Genomic DNA, 25,531 nt, shown 5'->3' with positions numbered 1-25,531 from the left:
GTTCATATGGTGATTTCTGTTGCCATGGTATTTTCCTCAATTAAATTACAAAATTTGCTGTTCAATATACATTCGTCCCTCATATAACCGTTAGAGGACGCTCGTAATCTAAACCGGAAGTCAAAGTTAAAGTCTTCCGGAAACGAAACAACAACATTACCGAGGAAAGATGGCAGAGATCGGAGAGGATGAGCTGGAAAAGCTCGAATATTTGTCTTTAGTGTCTAAAGTTTGTACAGAACTTGACAATCATTTAGGAATCAGCGACAAAGACCTTGGTGAGATTGTACATTTTAAGCGTAACGTTGTTGGTAACTGTTGCCTAGCTAGCTGGTTAGCCACGTTTTGCCTGCGTGTGCATCACAAACAGTTCTTTTATGTTATGAAATACAAATCTGTCTGTGTAATATTGCACTGTTAGATTGTCCATAATCCGCCGATTTACAAAAGAAAGAAAGGCTGGTTACTGCCATTGATTTGGTCGTGTGCTGCTGAAAGAGCTGCATGACCCGTTTTTTGTTTGAAAATCTACTCATTTGCTCCTATATTTTCCATGGTTACCTATAGTTTTCGTCGAAACAGCACACTGTTACAACAGTAAAACTGTGGTAACTTAGTATTAATCACCGCTGTCATCAAGCAATGTTAAACATAAAGTCACAGCTTTTGATTATTGGAGTTATCAGTGGTAGCAATTTCTGTGTTAACTGATATGTTGATGGAAAACTGGTAACCATGGAAAATACTTGTTAGGGACTACATGTTATGATGACTATGATGATTAAACTAAACTCAGCTACAGTTAACAAGACTGATGCTAGATACCTCATACTTCTATTTCACAATATTTTTCTATAGATGTGGCTGTAATGAAGGTCTACTGTGTCTTGTGTTTTTCAGCTGAGTTTGTAATCAGTCTTGCAGAGAAAAACCCAACTTTTGATGGATTCAAGTCAGTACTTGTTAAAAATGGGGCAGACTTCACGGTAAGGATATTTTCCATCTGTGATATTGTGTCTTGTGAAATTGAAATGCTGTTTTGGGAATGTCTAACTCTCTGTCTTTCAGGATTCACTCGTCGGCAACTTACTTCGTCTCATTCAAACCATGCGCCCTCCTGTGATAACATCTACTAGTAAAGGTAAGAACACTCAGAGTTCTTCTAAATGTCTGGTTGAATTGCAGTTAAGTTTGGTTTTAACAATATATCAATATGTCCAAGTATGCAGCAGATGTTATTACATATTTCTATCCCTCTTGCTTTGTTAAAATGTGTTTTCTTTTTCTTGTGATTTATATTGTACAGACTCCTTGCCTGTGGCTAAGTCAAAGAGTGAAAAAGACAAGCTGAAGGAATTGTTTCCAGCTCTGTGCAGACCTGACAATCCTAATACCAGGGTAATTTAAGATATATCTTGTTCTTTCTTATTATGAGTGTGTTGTTTTATAAAACATTATTCAGTAATCATTATTGGGTCATAAACTACGGCCATTCTTCTAACTAGTCTTTGCTGGATGAGGATGATGTGAAAGTTGCTGCTGATGCCATGAAAGAGCTGGAGATGTTTATGCCCAGTATTAGTGGAACAGACCCTAGCAGCAGCAAACACAGGTGAGAAACTGCTCTGTTACAAGCAAACATAAATTAGATACCTTTGCACCTGATGCTGCACTGGTACTCTGTATTCTGACACCACTAAACAAACCAGACGCAATGTGAAAAGGTATCACTACCATGTTGTCCTCTTCGACCACAACAACAGATGAGCAACATTACATTTTGACGATTCCTTTGGTTTGTATTTCTGTGCTGTTGTGTCAGTTAGCCCCACCCAAGGTGAAATCTAATTGGTCCAAAACCCCATTCCTCATACTTCTACATTTCAAATATTTAAATTTACATTTCAACTATATTCTTTGAATGTGATTGTGCCGCATCACACAGCAGTTTCACATTCAGTGTGGACTGAACAAATGCTTGTCAGTGGAATCTTGTTGCATCACGCCTGGTTACGACACAAGTTGGGGCTTTAGAAGTATTTGTGCCTCACTGCAGCATCAGGTAAAATTGTACTGTTGCCACTGATCTTATATGTTAAACAGCTGTGCCTTTTGAATGATGTCATCTGTCTTCTTTTTAGATCTGAAACCAGAAACAGCAGCAAGAAGAAGCGGAGGAGCAGAAGTCGCAGTCGAAGCAGAGACAGGGATAGAGAGAGGGACAGGGACAGAAGGCGACGCCACCGCTCTCGTTCCCGTTCCAGGTCCCGCTCGAATGAGAGAGACAGGAGGAGGCGCAAGAGCCGCTGGCACTCTCGTAGCAGGTCTAAGAGTCCTGCACGGGCAGACCGAGATAAGGGTTCAGACCGTTGGAAAGACAAACATGTGGACCGGCCCCCACCAGAGGAGCCGTCTTTGGGGGATATCTACAATGGCAAAGTCACCAGTATCATGCAGTTTGGCTGCTTTGTGCAGCTGGAAGGTCTTCGGTAAGTAAGAGTCCTGTATTTTAGTTTTATTATATTTTTATGTACTGTATAAATGAATAATGTATTCTCATCCCCTTTCTGAGAAAGAGTAATTCTATTTTATGGCTATTTAACCTCTTCAGCTCTGTGGGCCTGCCGGAGGGTCCAAAAGGGGGTGCTATGTCGCGAAAATGTTTACGCTTAAACTGTTCAAGAATCCGAATACTTAAAGGAATAGTTCACCCAAAAATGAAAATTTGCTGATAATTTACTCACCCTCAGGCCATCCAAGATGTATCTGAGTTTCTTTCTTCATCAAAACAGAATTTAAGATTTTTAGGATTTCATTTCAGGCCTCCTCCTCTAAATAATGCATGTGATTGGCCCAAAATGCATATTTAGGGTGTATCAAAATAATTCACACGACTCCAGTCGACAAATAAAGTTCTTCTGAACCCAAACGATTATTTTTAGAAACAACACCATACTTATATACTTTTTAACTACAAATGTTCGCTTCCGTACATCTGTGACGCACGCTCATGAGAGGGATGACGTAAGCTCATTGGTAAGGTCACGCGTCACGTGGAGGAGGAGGCAGGAAGCGTGTCATTGTTTACAAGAGAAGGAGCGCTGTATAAAAGTTTAATTGTCTTTGCTGTAGATTTGTATTTGTATAAGTGCATTGTTCAAAATGGTCATTTGGTGTGTGTGTATCCTGGATGCTTCAACCTTCAGAAATCCCAAAGGAAATGCACGCCAGGAAAAATATTAACTTTTCATCGATTGCCTATACATGATCATGAGCGATTGAAGCTCTGTCTTATCGCGCTGAACCTGGATATCAGTACACCCCTACATTCTCTCAAATATTGGAGGGTGTGTAGTGAACATTTTACCCCTGAGGATTTCAGACCATTGAAAGAAACAAAGGGTCAATATCTGAATTCGTCGGCTGTGCCCGTGCTGTTTTCCAGCAAACTCAGGTATGTGTGAAAACTGTATCATTGTCACGCCTCCCTCGAGCTCTGCACCTCCCTCAGCGCGCCGCTCCTCATCACCCGATTTCGAATTCACCGCACCTGCACTCAATTCACTCACTCATCACTGCCTGTATAAATAACTCACCTTCAAGGCATTTCACTGTCAAGTCTCACACAACGGACTCTAGTTTGATCGCGCTGCTCTCACGCAGTGTTTATTTACCTGTCTGTATTTGCTCTTGATCTTCGTAGATATCTGTTTAGTGCTTACCCTGCTGTTACACGTTACCTCTTCTTCAGTTTGTGAAGCTTCTCTTCTGTGTGATATCACCTGTACTATTGATCTCATTGTGTAAACCCAATAAATCTTGTGAATCTCAGTAAATGCTCTCGCATTTGGTTTCATTAACTACAACTTGTGTGGCTTGATTTCCTGACAGTCATATAGCCTATATATTTCTGCTAAAGAAAAAGCACAAGTAGATAACGCAACGGCATTGCTCTAAAATAAAGGATGGTTATTTACTGCAGTAATGTTTTTTTATTATTATTTGGAAATTATATTATTTTTATTTTATATTGTTTTGGACTGTTTTGGTTTGTGAACAGCACTTGGTCTGTGGTCTGCAAGTTTCTCTTGTAAACAGTGACTCGCTTCCTGCCTCCTCCACGTGACCTTACCAACAAGCTTATGTCATCCCTCTCACGAGCGCACGTCACAGAGATGTACGGAAGCAAACATTTGTAGTTAAAATGTGTATAAGTATTGTTTTGTTTTTAAAAATAATCGTTTGGGTTCAGAAGAACTTTATTTGTTGACTAGAGTCGTGTGGATTATTATGATGCACCCTAAATATGCATTTTGGACCGTCAAAAAAATTGAGTACAGTCACTTGCATTGTTTAAAGGAGGAGGCCTGAAATGAAATCCTAAAAGTCTTAAATTCTGTTTTGATGAAGAAAGAAACTCAGATACACCTTGGATGGCCTGAGGGTGAGTAAATAATCAGCAAATTTTCATTTTTGGGTGAGCATAATATGACTTATTATATAAATCAGGCATATGTGGAATTGTTTGAAAGCTTAGAATCGTTCAAAGGAAACCAACACTTCTGCATTTATTAGTAATGGGTCATTCATGAACGATTCGTTCATTTTGAACAAATCTTTTCTGTGACTCAGAAAAACAAGTAGTCTCAGAGGGTGTTTCATTCATTTTGTGTTGGTCGCGCATGTGCATTGCACAACCTCCATTCGTTTGTTACATGAAAACCGCATAGGCGATGTACAGGAAACTGAAATGATTAGTTCACCTGAAGTCTTTTGGTCCAAGTCGTTTATTCTTTTGTCACGTGACAGCCGTATACGCTATGCATTGCTCACACAGGAAACTGAAATGATTCATTCACCTCTCGAGTCTTCTGGTCCGAGTCGTTCGTTCTTTTGTCACGTGACAGCCGTATATGCTATGAACATATGGCTGTCACGTGACAAAGGAACGAACGACTCGGACTAGAAGATTTCAGAGGTGAACTAATCTTTCTGTTTCTCATAATTTGTCCTTGGCTGCATTATCAATTTTTCCTTATTGGGACTATAATCAAAGTTTGTGTAAGTAGACGTGTTGGGGGGGATTTGGCTATTGAAAATGTAACATTTTAATTTAATTCTGCTTAAATGAACGAAATGACTTGAATAAAGATTCGTTCATTTTGCTGAACGAGACTCAAAGATTCAAGTCAGTTAATGATCTGATCTTCCCATCACTAGCATTTATGTTACATAAAATAAAGCCTGAAAACATTTGCGTAGCAAATCAATGCCACAAAGAATTCCATGCTCCCAACTTTGTGGGAACAGTTTGGGGATGGCCCCTTCCTGTTCCAACATGACTGCACACCAATGCACAAAGCAAGGTCCATAAAGACATGGATGAGTGAGTTTGGTGTGGAAGAACTTGACTGGCCTGCACAGAGTCCTGACCTCAACCCGATAGAGCACCTTTGGGATGAATTTGAGCGAAGACTGTGAGCCAGGCCTTCTCGTCCAACATATCAGTGTCTGACCTCACAAATGCGCTTCTGGAAGAATGGTCAAAAATTCCCATAAACACACTCCTAAACCTTGTGGAAAGCCTTCCCAGAATAGTTGAAGCTGTTATAGCTGCAAAGGGTGGGCTGACGTCATATTAAACACTATGGATTAAGAATGGGATGTCACTTAAGTTTATATGCGTCTAAAGGCAGGTGAGCGAATACTTTTGGCAATATAGTGTATATTATTTATCATAAGATTGTAAATGTATACAGTATTATTTATGAATATTTGGAGTCTTTTTTATTTTGGGGAGTTTCTGAATTTGTTTTTAACAAATTTTTGGCAGTTAGTCCACAGTATGTGCAAATGGTGAGCTTCTTAATTTGAGTCTGAAAAACTGTAGGTCGCAACCCAAAAATGCTCCAGAGTTGAAGAGTTTAAAATTATAATAAAATTATATTTAAATTTAAATATATTAAAAATTTATAATTTTATATTGCCAGACCATCTTCATCATAATATTTAGAATTGTCTGCTGATTTTTATACCTATTTCCTTCCATAAAGGAAACGCTGGGAGGGCTTGGTCCACATTTCAGAGCTTAGGAGAGAGGGTCGTGTGGCAAATGTGGCAGATGTGGTCAGCAAAGGCCAAAGGGTAAAAGTCAAGGTGTTGTCCTTCACAGGATCCAAAACCAGCCTCAGTATGAAGGTGAGCAGCCCTTATTTATTTTAAAGACATAGACCAGTGTAACAGGTCTTTAGTTCTCTCTGAAGGAGGAAGCGGGAGCCGGGTGATCAATCCACATGAGTCTTTATTTTTACACTTTTCAGCATCAACAAACACACTAATGGCTTTTCAGCATACAGATCACACACACACAGTCAGCTTCGTGCAAGCCAGATACCAATGGGTGATCCGCGCGTTGGCATCCTTCATGCGATGGAACCACTGGAGTGGGGCATGATTTGAACAGAGGGTGAAAGCACACCCCAACTGATAGTACCGGAGGGTGAGGACCACTCACTTGATGGCCAAACACTCCTTCTCTATTGTGCTGTTCCTAATCTCCCTCAGAGAGAGCTTGCGACTAATGTACAGCATGGGGTGCTCCTCACACTCCACCATCTGGGACAATACCGCTCCCAACCCCCTGTCCGACGCGTCCGTCTGCAAGATAAAAGGGAGGGTGAAGTCAGGAGAGTGCAACAACGGCCCGCCGCAAAGTGCGGCTTTCACCCGCATGAACGCCTGCTGACATGGCTCCGTCCACTGGACCGGATCTGGAGCCCCCTTTCTAGTGAGATCAGTCAGCAGGCTGGTGATAGTCGAATAATTAGGTACAAACCTCTGATAATAGCCAGCCAGCCCCAGAAACTGTCTCTCCTCCTTTTTGGTCTTAGGTCTTGGGCAGGCTGCAATCGCTGCGGTTTTATCAATTTGGGGCCACACCTGCCCGTGACCCAAGTGGAAGCCCAGATACCGTACTTCCATCCACCCAATTGCGCGCTTCTTTGGGTTTACCGTGAGTCCCGCTCATCTCAACGACGTCAGGACAGCCCTCCGATGCTGCAGGTGCCAATCATTACTGTAAATAATGATATTATCCAGATAGGCAGTGGTGTAAGCAGCGTGCGGTCTGAGAATTCTGTCCATGAGCCGCTGAAACGTAGCCGGGGCCCCAAACAAACCGAACAGAAGCGTCACGAACTGGTGTAATCTGAACGGTGTGGGAAATGCCGTCTTTTCACGGGACATGGGAGTTAAGGGGATCTGCCAATATCCCTTTGTTAAATTCAGTGTCGAATAAAAGCTAGCCGCACCTAACCGATCAAACAGTTCATCAATCTGAGGCATTGGGTATGCATCAAATTTAGACACCGTATTGACTTTTCTATAATCCACACAGAACCGGACTGAGCTGTCACTGTGAGATTCTTGTATAACCCCCATATCTAGCATGGTCTTTAATTTTTCCCAAACCACTTCTTTTTTTGTGCTTGGGTAATGGGTAGGGATGACTGCGTACCACTACCCCTGGGGTCTTCTCAATATGGTGCTCTATGAGATTCTTACAACTGGGAAGAGGTGAAAACACATCTGAGAATTCTTCTTGCAACCTCCGTGACATGTGACGGTGAGAGGTGGTCTCCGCAAGTGACCGGGGTGACTCGATCGGTGGCTTTTAAGTTCACCTCCGATCTGAGCTCCTCCCTCTCCTGAACCATCGTCACCAAAGTAACAGGGACCACTTCTCTACACGGTTTTAGGAGTTTGAGGTGGTTAATCTGATGTGTTCTGTCTCTATCCATTCGTTTAACTTTGTAGTCAACTTCCCCAACTCGCCATGTGACCTCAAAGGGTCCTTGTCACTTGGCAAGTAATTTAGAGATCAATGTGGGGAGCAATACAAGGACTTTATATCCCGGTGTATATTCCCATAGCCAAGTACCCCTATTATACAGCTGGCTTTGACGTTCTTGAGCCTGGAGCAAATTCTCCTGTGTTAATTGCCCCAGTGTGTGGAGTTTTGCTCTCAGGGCAAGAATGTATTGAATTTCATTTTTGCTGTTTGAAGGTCCCTCCTCAATTTTCCCGTAGGACGTCAAGCACGCTGCGGGGTCGATGCCCGTACAATAATTAAAATGGAGAGAACCCTGTGGAGGCTTGCGGAACCTCACGCACTGCAAATAATAGTGGCTCAAGCCACTTGTCCCAATTCCGAGTGTCTTCATGCGTGAACTTACAAATCATATTCTTTAGTGTCTGATTAAACCATTTGACCAAGCTGTTAATTTGGGAGTGGTAAACACTGGTCCAAATTGATTTAATCCCCAATCATTCGTACAGTTCACGTAGTGTACGTGACATTAACGTAGTGCCCTGATCAGCGAGGATTTCTTTCAGAATCGCCACTCGGGAGATAATTCTAAAGAGTGCCTCCGCAACACTCCATGCTGAGATGTTGCGCAGAGGCACTATTTCCAGATATCACGTTGCGTAGTCCACCAGAACCAACACAAAGCAATGTCTGCATGCCGTCTGCTCTAATGGTACGATGAGGTCCATGCCAATTCTTTCGAAGGGGACCTCGATCAATGGAAGGGGGCGCAATGGCGCTTTTGGCATTCACGGCATTCCGCAAACCACCTGCGAACATCCCCGTGAATGCCCGGCCAATAGAAATGGGCCATCAGATGGTTTAGAGTTTTTATCCTGCCCTAAGTGACACGTCATTGGATTATGATGAGCTATCTGGAATAGCATTTCCCGATGGCTCTTCGGTATTAACAATTGGGTTGTATCCTCCTTTGTCTGAGTGCCCTGCATCACTCAATGCAACGATCCTTGATAATTGCACTCGCATATCCGTATTTTTCAATGTGTGGCTGGAGGCGTTGACCATCTATCACTTTCACTTGATGAAAGGCATGCCGAAGGGTCTCATCTCGTGTCTGCTCCAGAGGGAAATCCCCTGGCCGGGAATCCTCTAAGGCCTAATCCTCTAACCACTCACAGAAAAGTTTTGTTGCAGGACCCATCCACACACATTCCCTTAATAAAGTTGTAAATGCCGGCCAATTCGTACCCAAGATTAGTGGATGGGTGAGGCGGGGACTAACCGCAGCCTCGACACTATGCTTTTGTCCCTGAAATTGAATAATTACCGTCAATAACGGGTAATCGTGAATATCCCTGTGCGCACACCTCACCTTCACCCAACGACTTTTACCCAAAGCCTCTTCTTGAACCAAGCATTGGTTGATGGAGGTTTGATTATTACCTGAATCCACTAAGGCTTGGACTGTACCCCCCTTAATACTCACAGGTATCTGGTATGCTCCTGCTTGATTGGAGGACCCAGACCAATGTCTCCACCTCCATCGTGGGGCATCGGTCCTGGAAATTCCCATGTTCCTCGCAGCTCCAACCGACCGTCCCAGACTTCACACCCGCAGCAGTGGATTCACCAGCCTGTGGGAGAGAGCGGAGAGGGTTAGGGGAAACCAGCGGGTTGAACAGCCCACGGGACCGAAGAACTGGTTTTGGAGTAGGAATTCCCAGTTTCCGGGAAATAGGAACAGGACATGGGAAAGGAGAGAGGAAGAGAGAGAAGAGGGCTCATCGGCCCCCAAATACGCCACCATATGGTCCTCAGCCAGCTGGACCTCCCCATCCAGCGATGCCGGTCGGTGGCACTAGACCCACTCCACTGTCCCTTTGGGTAGCCGGGCGATGAGCTGCTCCAATACCACCAGATCGAGTATCTCCTCGGCGTCGCAATCTTCAGCCAGCAGCCACCTTCGGCAGGTGTCACAGAGCTGTCGAGCGAATGCGAACGGGCGGCCGAGCTTGCCGAGTGTCAGGGAGCGGAAGTGTTGGCATTGTTGCTCTGGGCGTCGGCCGACCTGTTGCAGGATGGCTTTCTTCAGATCTTTCTACACCAGGGGGTTGGACGCAGTTAGTTAATGCCGCGTATTGGGCTTCCCCAGACAACAGCGGCCCAAGGCGGGCTACCCACTGTTCCATGCTCCTGCCGTCTGCTTGAAGAGCTCAAGGAATACATCCGTGTTGTCTTGAGGTCCCATCTTCGTCAGCGTGACTTGCGGTACGGCCGTAGGTGGGTCTGGGGTTACGGCTGAAGATCCCTCCTGATGTACCAAGCTCCGCAGCACCTGCCGGTCCGCCGTCTGAGCCTGGAAGAGCACCTGGAACCGCTGCTCCTGTTCCAGACGCAGCTTAAGCTGAGCCTGATGTTAGGCTTTGTGGATGCTGGTGAGGGTCTGGAATACTTCGGCCAGCAATGAAGACTCCATGACAGCATTTTCTTTCTCCTAATTCCCAAGTTTTAGCACCACTGTAACAGGTCTTTAGTTCTCTCTGAAGGGGGAAGCAAGAGCCGGGTGAACAATCCACACTGCTTTATTTTTTACACTTTTCAGCATCAATACACACACTAATGGCTTTTCAGCACATTGATCACACACACACAGTCAGCTTTGTACATCTCTCCTCTGGCGGTCTGGACACCCTTTTTATCCCTTTCCAGCTCTCACTGTAACACAGAATAGCTGTTAGAGAGAATTTCCCACAGGTGTCAATCCTTACAGTTCTATCTCTCCCGGCCCTGCTCTCCACAGACGTCACTCGGCCACGCCCACATCACCATAACCAGGTCTACCACCCCAATTCCAAAAAAGTTGGAACAGTATGAAATGCTAAAAACAAAAAGTAGTGATTTGTAAATTATATTCACCCTTTGCTATATTGAAAACACTACAACTAAACATTATTTGATGTTTTACCTTGTGAATTTCATTGTTTTTTCTTAAATGTACAGTCATTTAAAATCAGATGATTGCAACACGCTCCAAAAAAACTTGAGACAGGCAATTTAAGACTAATAAAAATTGTATGAGTTGAAATAACAAGGCGATGTGAAACAGGTGAGTCAGTCGTGTCATAGTATATAAGGAGCCTCCAAAAACAGCCTTATCCTTCAAGAGCAAGTATCGTTCAAGACTTGCCAATTTGCCAACAGGTGCTTTAGCAAATAATCCAGCACTCTTTCCCCAAAGACAAATTGGAAGGATTTTGGGCATTTCACCCTCTACAGTGCACAATATAGTTAAAAGATTCAAGGAATCTGGTCAAATCTCGGTGTGTAAAGGGCACGACAAAAACCACTTCTGAATGCGTGTGATCTCTGATCCCTCAGACATCACTCTCTTAAAAAACATCATTCGTCTGTAATAGATATCATGAACATGGGCTTGGGATCACTTTAGTAAACCTTTGTTAGTCAACAACATTCGCCGTTGCATCCACAGATGCAAGTTAAGACTTTATTATGCAAAGCAGAAGCCATAAATCAACACTTTCCTCAAGCGCTGCTGATTTCTCTGGGCTCGGTCTCATCTTAGATGGAAAGTAGAGCAGTGGAACCGTGTTTTTTTTTTTTTTTTTGTCCGATGAGTCCACATGTCAAGTAGTTTTTGAAAAACACAGCCATCGTGTTCTCCGGGCCAAAGAGGAAAAGGACCATCCAAGCTGTTATCAGCGTCAGGTCCAAAAGCCAGTGTCTGTATGAGCCAGGGGTATGTCAGTGCCCATGGCATGGGTAACTTGCACAACTGTGAGGGCACCATTAATGCAGAAAGGTATGTACACATTTTTGAGCAGCATATACTGCCATCCAGCATCGTCTTTTCCAGGGACATCCTGGAATTCTGAGCAGGTCAACTTCAATCCACATACTGGCCGAATAAGCAGAGATTGCGGATGCTAGATTGGCCTGCCTGCAGTCATGACCTGTCTCCAATTGAGAATGTATGGTGCATTATGAAGCGCACAATACGGCAACAAAGACCGTAACAAAGAATTGTGCAGCTGAAGACCTGCATTATGGATGAATGGGGGAAAATTATACTTTCTAAACTTAAACTTGTGTCTTCAGTGCCTAAATGCTTAGTAAGTGTTATTAGAAGAAATGGTGATGTTTCACAGTGGTAAACACTCAACTGTCCCAACTTTTTTGGAGTGTGTTGCAATCATCTGATTTGAAATTACTGTACATTAAAAAAAAACAAAAAAACAATGAAGTTCACAAGGTAAAACATCATAGAATGTTTAGTTGTAGTGCTTTCAATATAGCAAAGGGTGAATATAAATTACAAATCACTCCTTTTTGTTTTTATTAGCATTTTTCATACTGTCCCAACTTTTTTGGAATTGGGGTTGTACATTCACAGAGTCATTTGACTGTATGCACAGTTGTGTATAAACCTAAATTTTTCTATAGAACTGCCAGTCTTTATATTGACTGCTAAGTGTTGGATCGTCTTGCTTTTACAAGGATGTTGACCAGGACACAGGTGAAGACCTGAACCCTAACAGGAGAAAGAACATGGGTAAAGATGGTCAGGAAGAGTCTGCTATGAGAAACCCTGACAGACCCACCAACCTCAACCTAGGCCATGCTCCAGAGGTGGAGGATGACACGCTGGAACGCAAAAGACTCACCAAGATCTCTGATCCAGAGAAGTGGGAGATCAAACAGGTACATGTCCATTTATAAAGTCTACCCCTTGATAACTGTTAAACATTTGTTTTAATGGTTGTTTTGTGCATCTTGCTCTTTCTGTTCTTAGATGATCGCTGCCAATGTGTTGTCTAAGGAGGAATTCCCAGACTTTGATGAAGAGACAGGAATTCTGCCTAAAGTAGATGATGAGGAGGGTATGTCATTGTCATTTTTAAAAACATAACATTCATGTTTTTTGTGCATTCACCTTTGTTAAAATGAAAATTTGTGACATGTTTTTTACAATATGTTAAGCATTCAAGTTTGAAGTTGGTCAAGTTTGGCAGAGCCATCGTGGTTAGTTCACATGTCGGCGACACAAGTTTGAATCCGGCTTGCGACTTTAACCGATGCCATTCCCCCACTTTCTCCCAATTGTTTCCTGTCCTCTCAATAAAAGTGGCAAATAAGACACCAATTAATACATTTCTGCCTCCTTTGGCACCCTTCAAAACATGTCATTTTTGCATTCTACCCTTACATTTATTATCTATGTGTTGTTGTTTGCCAGATGAAGACTTGGAGATTGAGCTGGTGGAAGAAGAGCCTCCATTCTTGAGGGGACACACCAAACAGAGCATGGATATGAGCCCCGTCAAGATTGTCAAGGTGAAAAAAGCAAAGATCTTGATATTTTACTGAACTAGACATAATGTGTGATTCTAACCTGCTTGGGCTGACCAATTAATAGAAAAAAAAAGAATCAAGGTTACAATTACGGCTGCTGCAATTAACTAATCTTGAACCGTGTCACTTATAGCATCCCATTCAGATCTACTCCCGTTGTTTTAATTTTTCTATTTACAGCTTTTTTAATAGTTGAGCATTCTAACCAATTATAGACATGTCAGTTGAGCACATAAGTCTATCAGTAATGGTGTGACAAAGCTAGAATGCTCCCAGTATAATATGTTAAAGTAACAAGAATAAAGTAATTAAGGAACACGGCTTGTTTTTGGAAGTGAAGCCTATTTAAAGAATATAGCTTGCTTTTGCACACACAAAATAAGTAATTTTAATGTACTTTTTTTTAATTGAACTTATAGGGATTTTCTGGGTTCAATACAAGTTAAGCTTAATCGACAGCATTTGTGGCATAATGTTTATTTCCACAAAAAAATATTTCAACTCGTCGAAGGTTACAGTGAGGCACTTACAATGGAAGTGAATAGGGCCAATTTTTGGAGGGTTTTAAAGGCAGAAATGTGAAGCTCATAATTTTATAAAAGCACATTAGTTCTTCTTTTAAAACATGTATTATTTTGAGCTATAAAGTTGTTTAAGTCAGCATTTTTACCATCATTTTAGTGTTTTAGTGTTTGCTGACGTTACGTCGTCATGGCAACAACGTTGTAACATTAGCTATAACTTTACACAGAAAAGATTAGTAAGAGATTTTATTACACTAAAATCATGTTAACACACATATTGCTTGTCTTGTGGCTATACTTTTCAAACTGTGAGTATTTTAACATTTACTGATTGGCCTCATTCACTTCCATTGTAAGTGCCTCACTGGAACCCATAATTTTGCTTTAAAGAAAAAGAGGGGCAAGTCAAAATTCATTTTTGTTGTAATCAATATTATGCCACAAATGCTGTTCATTGAGTTTTACTCATTAATCCTTTTAATAATCATGATTACAATATCAAGGGAAATGTTTTTATTTTTGTCATAATCGTGCAGCCCTATAACCTGCGTATGTTCTGTTTTTCTGGCAGAACCCTGATGGATCTCTCTCCCAAGCAGCCATGATGCAGAGTGCCCTAGCCAAAGAACGACGGGAGGTGAAACAGGCCCAGCGGGAGGCTGAGATGGACTCAATCCCCATGGGCCTGAACAAACACTGGGTGGACCCGCTGCCTGACGGTATGACATTCAGTGGCTTTACTCATAGCATCTGAAATAAGGAATAATGCTGTGTTCCATTCTACTCTGATGTTCAAGTTACTCTGAAACTTCCTACTTGGAAAGTACAATCAAATGCCACTTGAAGTTGGGCTTCTAACTTAGAAACACTGCATTAGCATTGTTTAATTTGGTTGGCAGGAGACCTTTTAGTTGACAATCAAACACCTACAAAGCTAAAGGTACCATTGCCATTTTGTTTCTTTCTTTGTTTCCTAACCTATACTCCAAGCATCAGGCTATGGAATGGAAGGAGATATCAAGTATGAATGTCCAACTTTAAATGAAGCACATATAATGAATATAATTAAATATATAATATAATGAAATGCATCATAACTCCAAGGCTATGTGGTGACACTAGTCCAGAAATACAGTCATTTTAAATATGTAGTAACGCAAGATTATTTAAAGGAATATTTCCCCCAAAAATGAAAATTCTCTTTATTTACTCACCCTCATGCCATTCTAGATGTGTATGACTTGCTTTCCTCTGCAAGAACACAAACTAAGATTTTTAGAGTATATTTCAGTTCTGTAGGTCCAATGCAAATGAATGGTGACCAAAACTTTGAGTCTCTAAAAAGCACATAAAGGCAGTATAAAAGTAATCCATATGACTCTATTGGTTTAATCCATGTCTTCAGTGGTTTAATTAATATCTACTCAGTTTTGAATGAGAACAGACTAAAATATAACTCCTTTTTCACCATAAATCTTTACATCAGCAATCTCCTTGGCGATCATGATTTCAAGCTCGATTACACTTCCTATAGCGCTCTGCGCGTGTGTCAAAAACTGATTGGAATGCTTCAGAAGACATGGATTAAATCACTGAAGTCATATGGATTAATTTGAGGCTGCCTTTATGTGCTTTATGGAGCTTTACATTTCTGGCTACCATTCACTTGCATTGTATTGACCTACAGAGCTGAGATATTCGTCTAAAAATCTTTGTGTTCTGCAGAAGAAAGAAAGTCATACACATCTGTGATGGTATGAGGGTGAGTAAATGATGAGAGAATTTTCATTTTTGGGTTAACTCTTCCTTTAAATAAATAGAAGGAACTTTTCTGACCACTTCATGTCCTCTGTCAAAAAGGAAAGGAGGTTATGTAATATGAAACACACTAATCAGTGCAGATATACTTCCTGTCTATTTGTCCATACTGTGGTTTAGTGAGTTCACAGATGGCCATCTGATTTCCTGAGGACTGCTATGGAGGCAGATGATGGCTGGTCTGCACTTAACAAGCCTGTCTCTGCTGCTTGTATGCCTGCTGGCCTTATATGAGCTCCAGTCTGCACAGGGCTGCTATCACATTTGTGCATCTCTAATAAATGCTTTTTCCTGTCTTCACACGCATACCCATTGATATAGCTGACGGCAGGCAGATAGCAGCCAACATGAGGGGCATAGGTATGATGCCCAACGACATCCCAGAGTGGAAGAAACACGCCTTTGGTGGCAACAAGGCCTCCTATGGAAAAAAAACTCAACTGTCCATTCTAGAGCAAAGAGAGAGTCTTCCTATCTACAAGCTGAAAGAGCAGCTCATTCAGGTGTGTGAACTGAACTTGTATCTGTACTCAGTCGAATCAAGACTTTAGTTGTGTAAAGAGACTCAATCATGGTGTCTTTACAGGCTGTCCATGACAACCAAATCCTGATTGTGATTGGGGAGACGGGATCAGGAAAGACTACTCAGATCACTCAGTACTTGGCTGAGGCTGGATACACGACAAGGGGAAAGATTGGTTGCACACAGCCCAGAAGAGTGGCAGCCATGTCTGTGGCTAAAAGAGTGTCAGAGGAGTATGGTTGCTGTTTAGGTCAAGAGGTAAATGCTTATTTCTATTAATTTTCTCTACCTTCACAAAATCAACAATCTAACACTTTAGGCACAATCCTACAGTTATTGTACATTAGAAACATTGTAAATAAGCAGCTACCTTCTAAGGCAGCATCTTAAAAGAAATGAAATGTCACAAGTGACCGATTTGGAACACTGCATAGACTTTGTATGATGCAACTTCATGCATTATACAAATAGCGCTCCTCATGCAAAGACTTGACTTCCAGTTGATTTCAGTAGAGTTTAGTGTTGGCATGTTGCTAAGCTAACAATGCAATAGTCTAATAAGCATACAAATACAGTACACACCAATGTTGGGTAAACAAGTCAGTTTTTATTTATATTGGACTATGTTTTACAGATCCTGAAAAAGAATGAATTATATTTACAATCTGTGGCTTTGTCCGCCATCAATGTATTTTTCCACTAAACTTGCAATAATTAAAGGGATAGTTCACCCGAAAGTAATTTACTCACCCTCATGCCATTGCAGGTGTGTATGACTTTCTTTCTTCTGCTGAACGCAAACAAAGATTTTTAGAAGAATATTTCAGATTTGTTGGTCTTTACAATGCATATGAATGGTGACCAGACCTTTGAAGCTCCATAAATCACAAAGGCAGCCTAAACGTAACCCTTACTACAGTGGTTTAATATATGTCTTCTGAAGCGATGCAATAGTTTTGGGTGAGAAACAGATCAATATTTGAATCCTTTTTTACTGGAGATTTATAGTTAAAAAGTACTTAAATATTGATCCGTTTTTCACCCAGACCTATCATATAGCTTCTAAAGACAGATTTCACCACTGGAGTCATATGTGTTACTTTTATGTTGCCTTTGTGATTTTTGGAACTTTAAAGTTATGGTCACCATTCACGTGCATTGAATGGACCAAAAGAGCTGAGATATTCTTCTAAAAATCTTGTTCTGCAGAAGAAAGTCATACACATCTGGGATGGCATGAGGGTGAGTAAATGATGAGAGAATTTTCATTTTTGGTGAACTATCCCTTTAACATAATTATTCTGCCTGCCTTTTGAAAATGCCTTTGTCTCAGGATCCCTCCTATGATGCTGCTTATGTAGAGCAATAATGTCTCATAATCTTTCTTTGTCTTTGCAGGTGGGCTACACTATCCGTTTTGAGGACTGCACGAGTCCAGAGACAGTCATTAAATACATGACAGATGGTATGCTGTTAAGAGAGTGTCTGATTGACCCTGATCTGGGCCAGTATGCCATCATTATGTTGGACGAGGCCCATGAGAGAACCATCCACACAGATGTGCTCTTTGGTCTGCTCAAAAAGGTACAACCCTCAGGCTGATGCTTTGCAAACCAGCAATTATTGTTAAAACTGTGGTATTCTGAATTGATGGCTCAAGTTAATCTCCCCGAGGCCTTATTAAGCTATTGTATTGTCTTTTGTTATTTAGACTGTTCAGAAGCGAACTGACATGAAGCTCATTGTGACATCTGCTACGCTGGATGCTGTGAAATTCTCACAGTACTTTTATGAGGCGCCTATTTTCACTATCCCTGGTCGCACATACCCAGTGGAAGTTTTGTACACTAAAGAACCTGAGACTGACTATCTGGATGCCAGTCTGATCACAGTCATGCAAATCCACCTCACTGAGCCTCCAGGTAACCTTTATACATGATATGATTATGTGCAAAACCTTTCATTAAAACAAACCACTGTACTGTATATTAGGGCTATACAGTGAATATTCTAGATATATTCGCAATGATTTTGCTGCTGATTTTAAATGTAAATTCACTGAGAATATGTCAAAGACTTTAATGGACTTTATTAGTTTCCTAATGACCACGTCTTTCAACTACTTCTGTGATCCCTCCTTATCGCACCACATGAGAAGCAGATGTTTTAACAGTGACTCTGATTTAATCGTCAGTAGTAAAAACGGCATTGGTAAGTTTGAATCAGTTCTTTTAGAACTGTTTCAGTGATTCCAATCAAAACTCTGATTCAACTAATCATTGCGTCATCAATCTAAATATGTCAAAGTCCTATGCTTCCTATTTAAACCAAAAAATTCCTTTTTAAGGCAATTTGAAAGAAATATATAAATTAAAAGGCTGAAAACTATTGAGACATAATCTGTGAAAATGTTGCCTACTGTAGTAAAAATCTTTTTTAATGTGCAGGTGACATCTTGGTGTTCCTTACGGGTCAAGAGGAGATCGACACAGCTTGTGAGATTCTGTATGAGAGAATGAAATCCCTCGGGCCTGATGTCCCAGAGCTCATTATCCTTCCAGTGTACTCTGCCCTGCCCAGTGAAATGCAGACGAGGATCTTTGATCCAGCACCACCTGGAAGTAGAAAGGTCCCAATCCCAGCTTTCTCTTTTTATGCTCACCTTTAACATGTCAGTTCAAGTTTTCCTACTATATTTTGATGAAGCATACACCTTAAGCCCATTCTGCATGTACTTCTTTTAGGTGGTCATTGCTACTAACATTGCTGAGACTTCTTTGACAATTGATGGGATCTACTATGTGGTGGATCCAGGTTTTGTCAAGCAGAAGGTTTATAATTCCAAAACCGGCATTGATCAGCTGGTGGTTACCCCGATCTCTCAGGTAATATCCTTTCCTAATGACAGAGAGAACATGTAGTACACTCTTATAGCGTGCCCTATAAATGTAATGTGATTCCTGAACCTTAATTCTTTTGTGGTCCATAGGCCCAGGCTAAGCAGCGGGCGGGCAGAGCAGGTAGAACCGGCCCTGGCAAGTGCTACAGATTGTACACAGAACGTGCCTACAGAGATGAGATGCTCACCACCAATGTACCTGAGATTCAGCGAACTAACTTGGCCAGTACTGTACTGTCTCTCAAGGTATGCAACTGCATTAATTCTCCAGTTCTCTTTACGGGGTTTTGGAAAACCTGGAAATATCATGATATTTTGAAATTGGCCTGGAAAAGTCATAGTAACTAATAAACTCTTATAAAGTCAAGGAAAAGTCATGGAAACCTCTTTTGTAATTAAATGTTTCTAGTTATGCTCTGTTCTACCATATTTTATTAGTTAGAAATTGCTCTTTTTTTTTTTTTTCGCACTATCTCTGTTAAACTTAGGGAAGGGCATTTCAAATAATTTTGTATTCGAGTACTCTAACACATAAAAAAATATGTAATCGATTAATTTAGAATTTAAGTTCAACCTTTCATCTTTTAAACCTGTTTTTTATTTATTTATTTATTTATTTTTATTTTTTTATTAAACATTTGCACTCACACATAGAAACATACCTTACAAGTCTTCTGAAGCGATACAATAATTTTAAATCATGTCAGAATTTTCTTTTTGGGAGAACTAATGGCAAGATTAAGGTGAGAGAAGCAGTTTCAATGATGCCCACGGCACGAAGGAAAATCAAATTTCAGTATTCGAGTAGTGTTTTTACTAGTCAAATATTTAAAGCTAAACAAGTACTCGATTAATCAATTACTTGTGCACATCTCTAGTTAAACTATTTCAAAAATCTTTATCTAGTAATGACAAACTACTGAAAGTCATGGAAATTATTTGGTCAAAAATAGTGGGAACCCTGTCTTGTTTTTAAATTAAATTTTCTAAATGTGCTTGCAAATTTCTCTCCAATCAGGCAATGGGCATCAATGACCTGTTGTCATTTGACTTTATGGATGCTCCACCCATGGAGACGCTTATCACTGCCATGGAGCAGCTCTACACTCTGGGAGCACTGGATGATGAAGGTCTGCTCACACGCCTTGGTCGTAGGGTAAGTGAAGAATTAAGCAATTGTGCCCTGAAAAATAATGGAACATAATCCTATAAGGGTTTTGGATGTACCAGCAACAAGTTCCATATGAAATGAACAAGATTAATGTTTCTTGTCTCCATTTGTATCAGATGGCTGAGTTTCCCCTGGAGCCCATGCTGTGCAAGATGTTGATCATGTCTGTCCATCTTGGCTGCAGTGAAGAGATGTTGACCATTGTGTCAATGCTCTCAGTACAGAATGTGTTCTACAGACCAAAGGTACTCTTGCAGGCAACACTGCCCACACACAAACAGTTTCCAGATCCATGAGTGCTCAAGGAACAGTCTAAATCATTAAGCCAAGTCTGTGTCAACTCAAATAAGGAACGCAAGCATACTGATCCTGAAGATAATTATCTTATCATGTCTTTTATCTGAATCTCAGGACAAACAGGCTCTGGCAGACCAGAAGAAGGCCAAGTTTCACCAGCCTGAGGGAGACCACCTGACTTTGTTGGCCGTCTATAACTCTTGGAAGAACAACAAGTTCTCCAACCCCTGGTGCTATGAAAACTTCATCCAGGCAAGATCTCTCAGACGCGCTCAGGACATTCGCAAACAGATGCTGGGCATTATGGACAGGTGAACTTTGAGCTTTTCTAACATTGTTAAACACTGTACGCTTCTCACTGCATAACAATTTATAAAAAAAATATCTGTCTTGCTCTAGGCACAAGCTGGACGTGGTATCGTGTGGTAAAGCCACAGTGCGTGTACAAAAGGCAATCTGCAGTGGTTTCTTCCGGAATGCAGCCAAAAAGGACCCCCAGGAAGGATACAGGACCCTTATAGACCAGCAGGTGGTGTACATCCACCCATCCAGTGCATTGTTCAATCGCCAACCAGAATGGTAAGTGTGGAAAAGGAGTGTTATTGCATTAATGGGACTATTAGTATGTATGTTTCTTGTGCTAAAGCTGGTTTTGATCTCCTCAGGGTGGTATACCATGAGCTTGTATTGACCACAAAGGAATACATGAGGGAGGTGACCACCATTGACCCAAGGTGGCTGGTAGAATTCTCTCCAGCTTTCTTCAAAGTGTCCGATCCCACACGCCTCAGTAAGCAGAAGAAACAGCAGAGGTTGGAGCCCCTTTATAATCGCTACGAGGAACCAAATGCCTGGAGAATCTCCAGAGCCTTCAGACGACGCTAGAAGGTCCTTGTGGATTGCGAGTGTGTGATACTGCTGCTGACCGAAGCAAAGACTGGGGACAGAGTGGAGGATAACATGGATAGATACAAAAAAATTTGTTTAAAACCCTTCTTTCTGTAAGGGCCCATTTGTAGGCACCATATGTTCTAAGATCCCACCCCGTACTTTGAACCACGTTTCAATTTAAAAGGGAGGTTCCCTCAAAAATCAAGCTGACCTGATTTTCTGCTTGTACTCTGTGAGGTTTCAATCAAAACGCTTTTGATTTTATGTTTTGCTTTTTTTTGTTCTTTTTTTTTTTACAGTGCTTTATAGTTAACTGGCTTTACAATAAGAGAAAAAGATTCTCACTGTAAATCTTTTTTTTATTGACTGCAGAACCAAATAACTTAAGGAATATATGAAATTAAAAATGGTTAATATTTATAATAACCTTCCATAACAATAATAATCCTACAATGCATGCTAAATCCAGTCAGTTTAATTTTTGGACAAGCTATTCCTTTAACATGTCCAACTGATCATTCTATGTATTTCTATAATGCAGCTGGTTTTCATCCATTCAGATGTTTGTCATAGAATGTGTTAACGGCACATCCATCTCTGAAGATCTTTTTCTTTTTTGGCATGCTGTCAGTGAATGTTGACTGACTTAAGTGTGGAGAGGAAAAGAGTTTTGATTAATACAGTTATCTCCAGTGGGGAGGTTTGTTCATGTTAAAATGAACAAGATGTTTGAGTCACTTTCCCTATCACACACAGATCTCATCCTTATTTGGGACTCTTCTGTTTAATGTTTAATCTGTGGATTCGACACAGGATCAGTGTATCGGATCACAGTGGAAGTTTTGTATCGCGCTTTTATTAAAGGAAATGGGGGGGGTGGGGGATGACCAACAGCTTTGATATTGTTACAGCTTATGTCTTTCTTGGGATCATTTTCATGTCAAATTAAAATAAACTCTTAAAAAGGCCCATTGGGGTTGTAGTGTTTATGATTTCTGCCAAGCATTACATTGTTTTATACATTGGGTGTGTGTATATTACATGTATACTCCATAGCTAGATTTTATGTAAGTCCAAAAAATGTGACTAAATTCAGAATAGTTTTTATGAAGGCAAAAGAGAAACAAGTAATGACAGGCTACAGAAAATAATACAGCTACATATTCCAAGCATTAACAAGAATCTATTAGTCTCAAAATAAAATCCTAATTCATGTATTTGACAAGAGTTGGCCACAAGAGAAATAATTTCTGAGATTTTGTTTAACTTGCAGACAGTTTAACTAAATCTAGCCATAGAAGTATAAATGTTGTGGGTAGTTGTCCAATCCAGGCTTCTGTTATTTCAAACACAGGCAGAAAGTCTCTAAATCATCGGTCATAAGACAGAATTCCCAAAGACTGTCTACTCAAGTGTGTCCTCTGGTAAATATACTATTGCCACTAACATACTGTAAATAAAGCAATGTGTGTTGTATGATTGTCAGACTTTATAATGGAGGTTACTATATAGGGGAGACCAGGCTAGGTTTCACCGTTTTACTATGTATAGGCATATACCTTTAAGTCTTGGGTGCAAAAAAATAAAGCTATTGAACATTTAGGGTAAAAAAAAAATTTATTGAACACCCTACACCAAATTGAACACGTTAACCAAATAATGTCAGCATTCCCCAATGGCAGGGCCCAATAGATCTATTTCCGCAAAGTGGTTGGTTGCACGCAAAAGAGCTCAGTATTATTCATTATCACTAGTTTCTCTGATGAATTACATCAGTGGGTCACAAATCAACCAATCTTTTTATCCTGAAGATGTCATTGCAAAGATAAGAAACGAGACTTTTCTCATGGTATAGTAGTAATATTGGGTCTTTATTTTAAGCAATCTCTTGAACCACATTAATGTGTTTAGATTAGATAGGCCTCGAAGTGAGAGGAAAGCAGAGTCCCTAATGAGATTAATTTAATCAAAATAAAACAAAAAACATAGCCTTATATACAAGTGGATGGGGTGGACATGTGCAATATATGCAGGGGGAAGTAAACTGGGAGGACTGGGATGGGGGACATGGGAGAATGTTGGTGGCATTAGTACATGTAGCCTTTGGAGTAGGGCTGAGGGCCCATGTTGGTGGCAGCTGGTTCGGGAGGATAAGACACCCCATCATCAAGGTGAGACAGCGGCACTGTGTCCTCCTCGTTCACGTAGCGCTCAAATTCTGCCTTCAGACTTGGACGCTGATTGTCAGGAAAAGCCAAGGATATCAGAGCCTCTGGCTCACAGACGAATTTGTAAACATAACGCTCACCTGCCACCTAAAAACAGGAAGTTTCATTTCAGTGAACAGTGTAATAAAATAGTAATCAAATCTGGTGATATAAATTATAACTTCAAAAAACAGAATAGGAAACAATATAATAGAATCATATACCTTTTGCATAATACCCTTCTCATAATAGTAGCGCAAAGAGCGACTCAGTTTGTCATAGTTCATGGCTGGACGGTTCTTCTGCATCCCCCACAGTCTTGCCACCTAGAGTGTCAAATTAAAAATAAAGATATATATATATATTGTTGACCAATATTTTTTAACCATATTCACACTTTTCTACATTCAATATCAGTTCAGAATAGCAGCCGAAAATGCCCTTACATCACTGTTCATTCAAAAGAAAACAGCAGTGTTTACAGTTTAAGTAACGTTTTGTTGTTGTTGTTGTTGCATGAATTACATAACTTTTTATGTAACCGCCATAGAAATGCATAGCATTTTAAGTTTAACAATCAGAAAGAGCTTAAAAAAATTGTTAAAGACAATTCATCAACAATTTAGATTGCAAATAACTTTGCATAAATACAGAATATTATTATTACCATTATTATTAAAATATTCATAATGCATATGTTTTAAGTTAAAGTTTAATGATTATTTATTGATGTGTCAAAAAGCAAAAATAAAACCATTAAAAATTGGTTCTGCATATCTGTTATCAGACACTAAAAATGATTAACACTTTACAATAAGGTTGTAGTTAACATTCATTAACTACATTAGTTACCATCATTTAACAAGAAACCATACTTTTGTAGGATTTTTCTTGGTAAATGTCCATTTTAACATACTAATAAAGATGTAAATGTTACCATTAGGTAATGCAATATGCAATAACATGAACTAACAATGAACAATAGTGTTATAATAAATTAAAGGTGCAATCGTTCATTTTTTTCCTCATTAAAAAAACGTTACTCATAAAAAAATTATAGTAATTTAGAAACGTATATATTGTATATCATGTCCACTCACATAAAATGAAGACTCCAATCATATCAATAACCTTATAAAAGCTGTTTTATTCTACATGTAGAGGGTCCCCTCATGGCGGCTGCCATATTAGGATCACATGACCAGCCAAATACAGTACTTCTCACTTATTCTCAGTTTCACTCATGGATTTATTTAATAATGGCAGACTATGAATAGTGAATTTCTACAACGGCATCGGTAACTGAAAACTGTTGTGTTTGAATGATGCTGCATCCACGCCCCTAAGTGTCAGTTTAAGTCCAAGTAAAAAAATACTGAGTGCACCTTTAACATTTACCAAGATTAATAAATGCTGTTAAAAAAATAAAAAAATACAATTGTGAGTTCATGATACCTAATGCGTTTTCTAATCTCTACAAAAAAAAAAAAAAAAAAAAAAAAAAAAAAGGCTGTATTACACCTGGTTTGCCAATGTGATCTGCTCTGCTGTTTGTACATAAGACTGCAGTGATCTGAACACAAGGGGTCACTAGCGACTGCAAGATTGCTCTAAATGCAGACGGAAGGGCGAGTCCCCACAAATGTATGCAGTTCCCTTTTATATAACCAAATTACCACGAAACTATGACCAAAAACACCACACTGCAAACAGCTCAGGAATCTGAGCTTAGCTGTCAAACCAAGAGGAAATACTTATATATCCTTCAACAAAACTTAAAAGTTCAACTTGAAGACTCTTGAGAAAACCTGTCCCTCTAACTCAGGCCTGTAACTTATGGGACTGCTGACATTATTCTCTCAGAGGAACATACTGTTTTTTTGTTTGTTTGTTTTTGTTTGTTTGGAAAGCTCTAAGACTTAATTGCGATAGTAAAACTTTATTTGTAATGAATGATTCAAATGTACTGTAGAGAAAAATTGATGGATGCATCTCTGCACGAG

The 25,531-nt window shown here is 40.3% G+C and overlaps 2 protein-coding genes across 2 annotated transcripts in view; one reads left to right on the top strand and one right to left on the bottom strand.

The window, feature by feature from the left end:
- Window positions 1-137: 137 nt before the first annotated feature.
- dhx8 (DEAH (Asp-Glu-Ala-His) box polypeptide 8) lies at window positions 138-22,290 on the top strand. Its single transcript, XM_051667138.1, has 23 exons — window positions 138-278; window positions 901-986; window positions 1,069-1,141; window positions 1,307-1,398; window positions 1,506-1,612; window positions 2,142-2,489; window positions 6,054-6,198; window positions 12,344-12,547; window positions 12,639-12,726; window positions 13,083-13,180; window positions 14,294-14,441; window positions 15,862-16,043; window positions 16,127-16,321; window positions 17,462-17,647; window positions 17,775-17,985; window positions 18,511-18,692; window positions 18,808-18,948; window positions 19,053-19,208; window positions 19,981-20,118; window positions 20,250-20,378; window positions 20,545-20,741; window positions 20,830-21,009; window positions 21,096-22,290. Exons 1-23 carry the CDS (start codon window positions 170-172, stop codon window positions 21,313-21,315), a joined length of 3,615 nt encoding a protein of 1,204 aa, XP_051523098.1. The 5' UTR covers window positions 138-169; the 3' UTR covers window positions 21,316-22,290.
- Window positions 22,291-22,325: 35 nt separating this feature from the next.
- The window catches only part of LOC127423094 (ETS translocation variant 4-like), a 51,398-nt gene continuing 48,192 nt past the window's right edge, over window positions 22,326-25,531 (bottom strand). Inside the window, exons 11-12 of the mRNA XM_051667139.1 lie at window positions 23,753-23,854; window positions 22,326-23,636 (exon numbers count right to left, since the gene is read on the bottom strand). Coding sequence (XP_051523099.1) covers window positions 23,409-23,636; window positions 23,753-23,854 — 330 coding nt within the window. The 3' untranslated portion in view covers window positions 22,326-23,408. The remainder of the gene's footprint in view (window positions 23,637-23,752; window positions 23,855-25,531) is intronic.

Source organism: Myxocyprinus asiaticus, chromosome 32, assembly GCF_019703515.2.
Source record: "Myxocyprinus asiaticus isolate MX2 ecotype Aquarium Trade chromosome 32, UBuf_Myxa_2, whole genome shotgun sequence".
Classification (NCBI taxonomy): domain Eukaryota; kingdom Metazoa; phylum Chordata; class Actinopteri; order Cypriniformes; family Catostomidae; genus Myxocyprinus; species Myxocyprinus asiaticus.
Note: the sequence above shows the minus strand (reverse complement) of the source record. Positions and strands in the feature narration are given on the sequence as shown.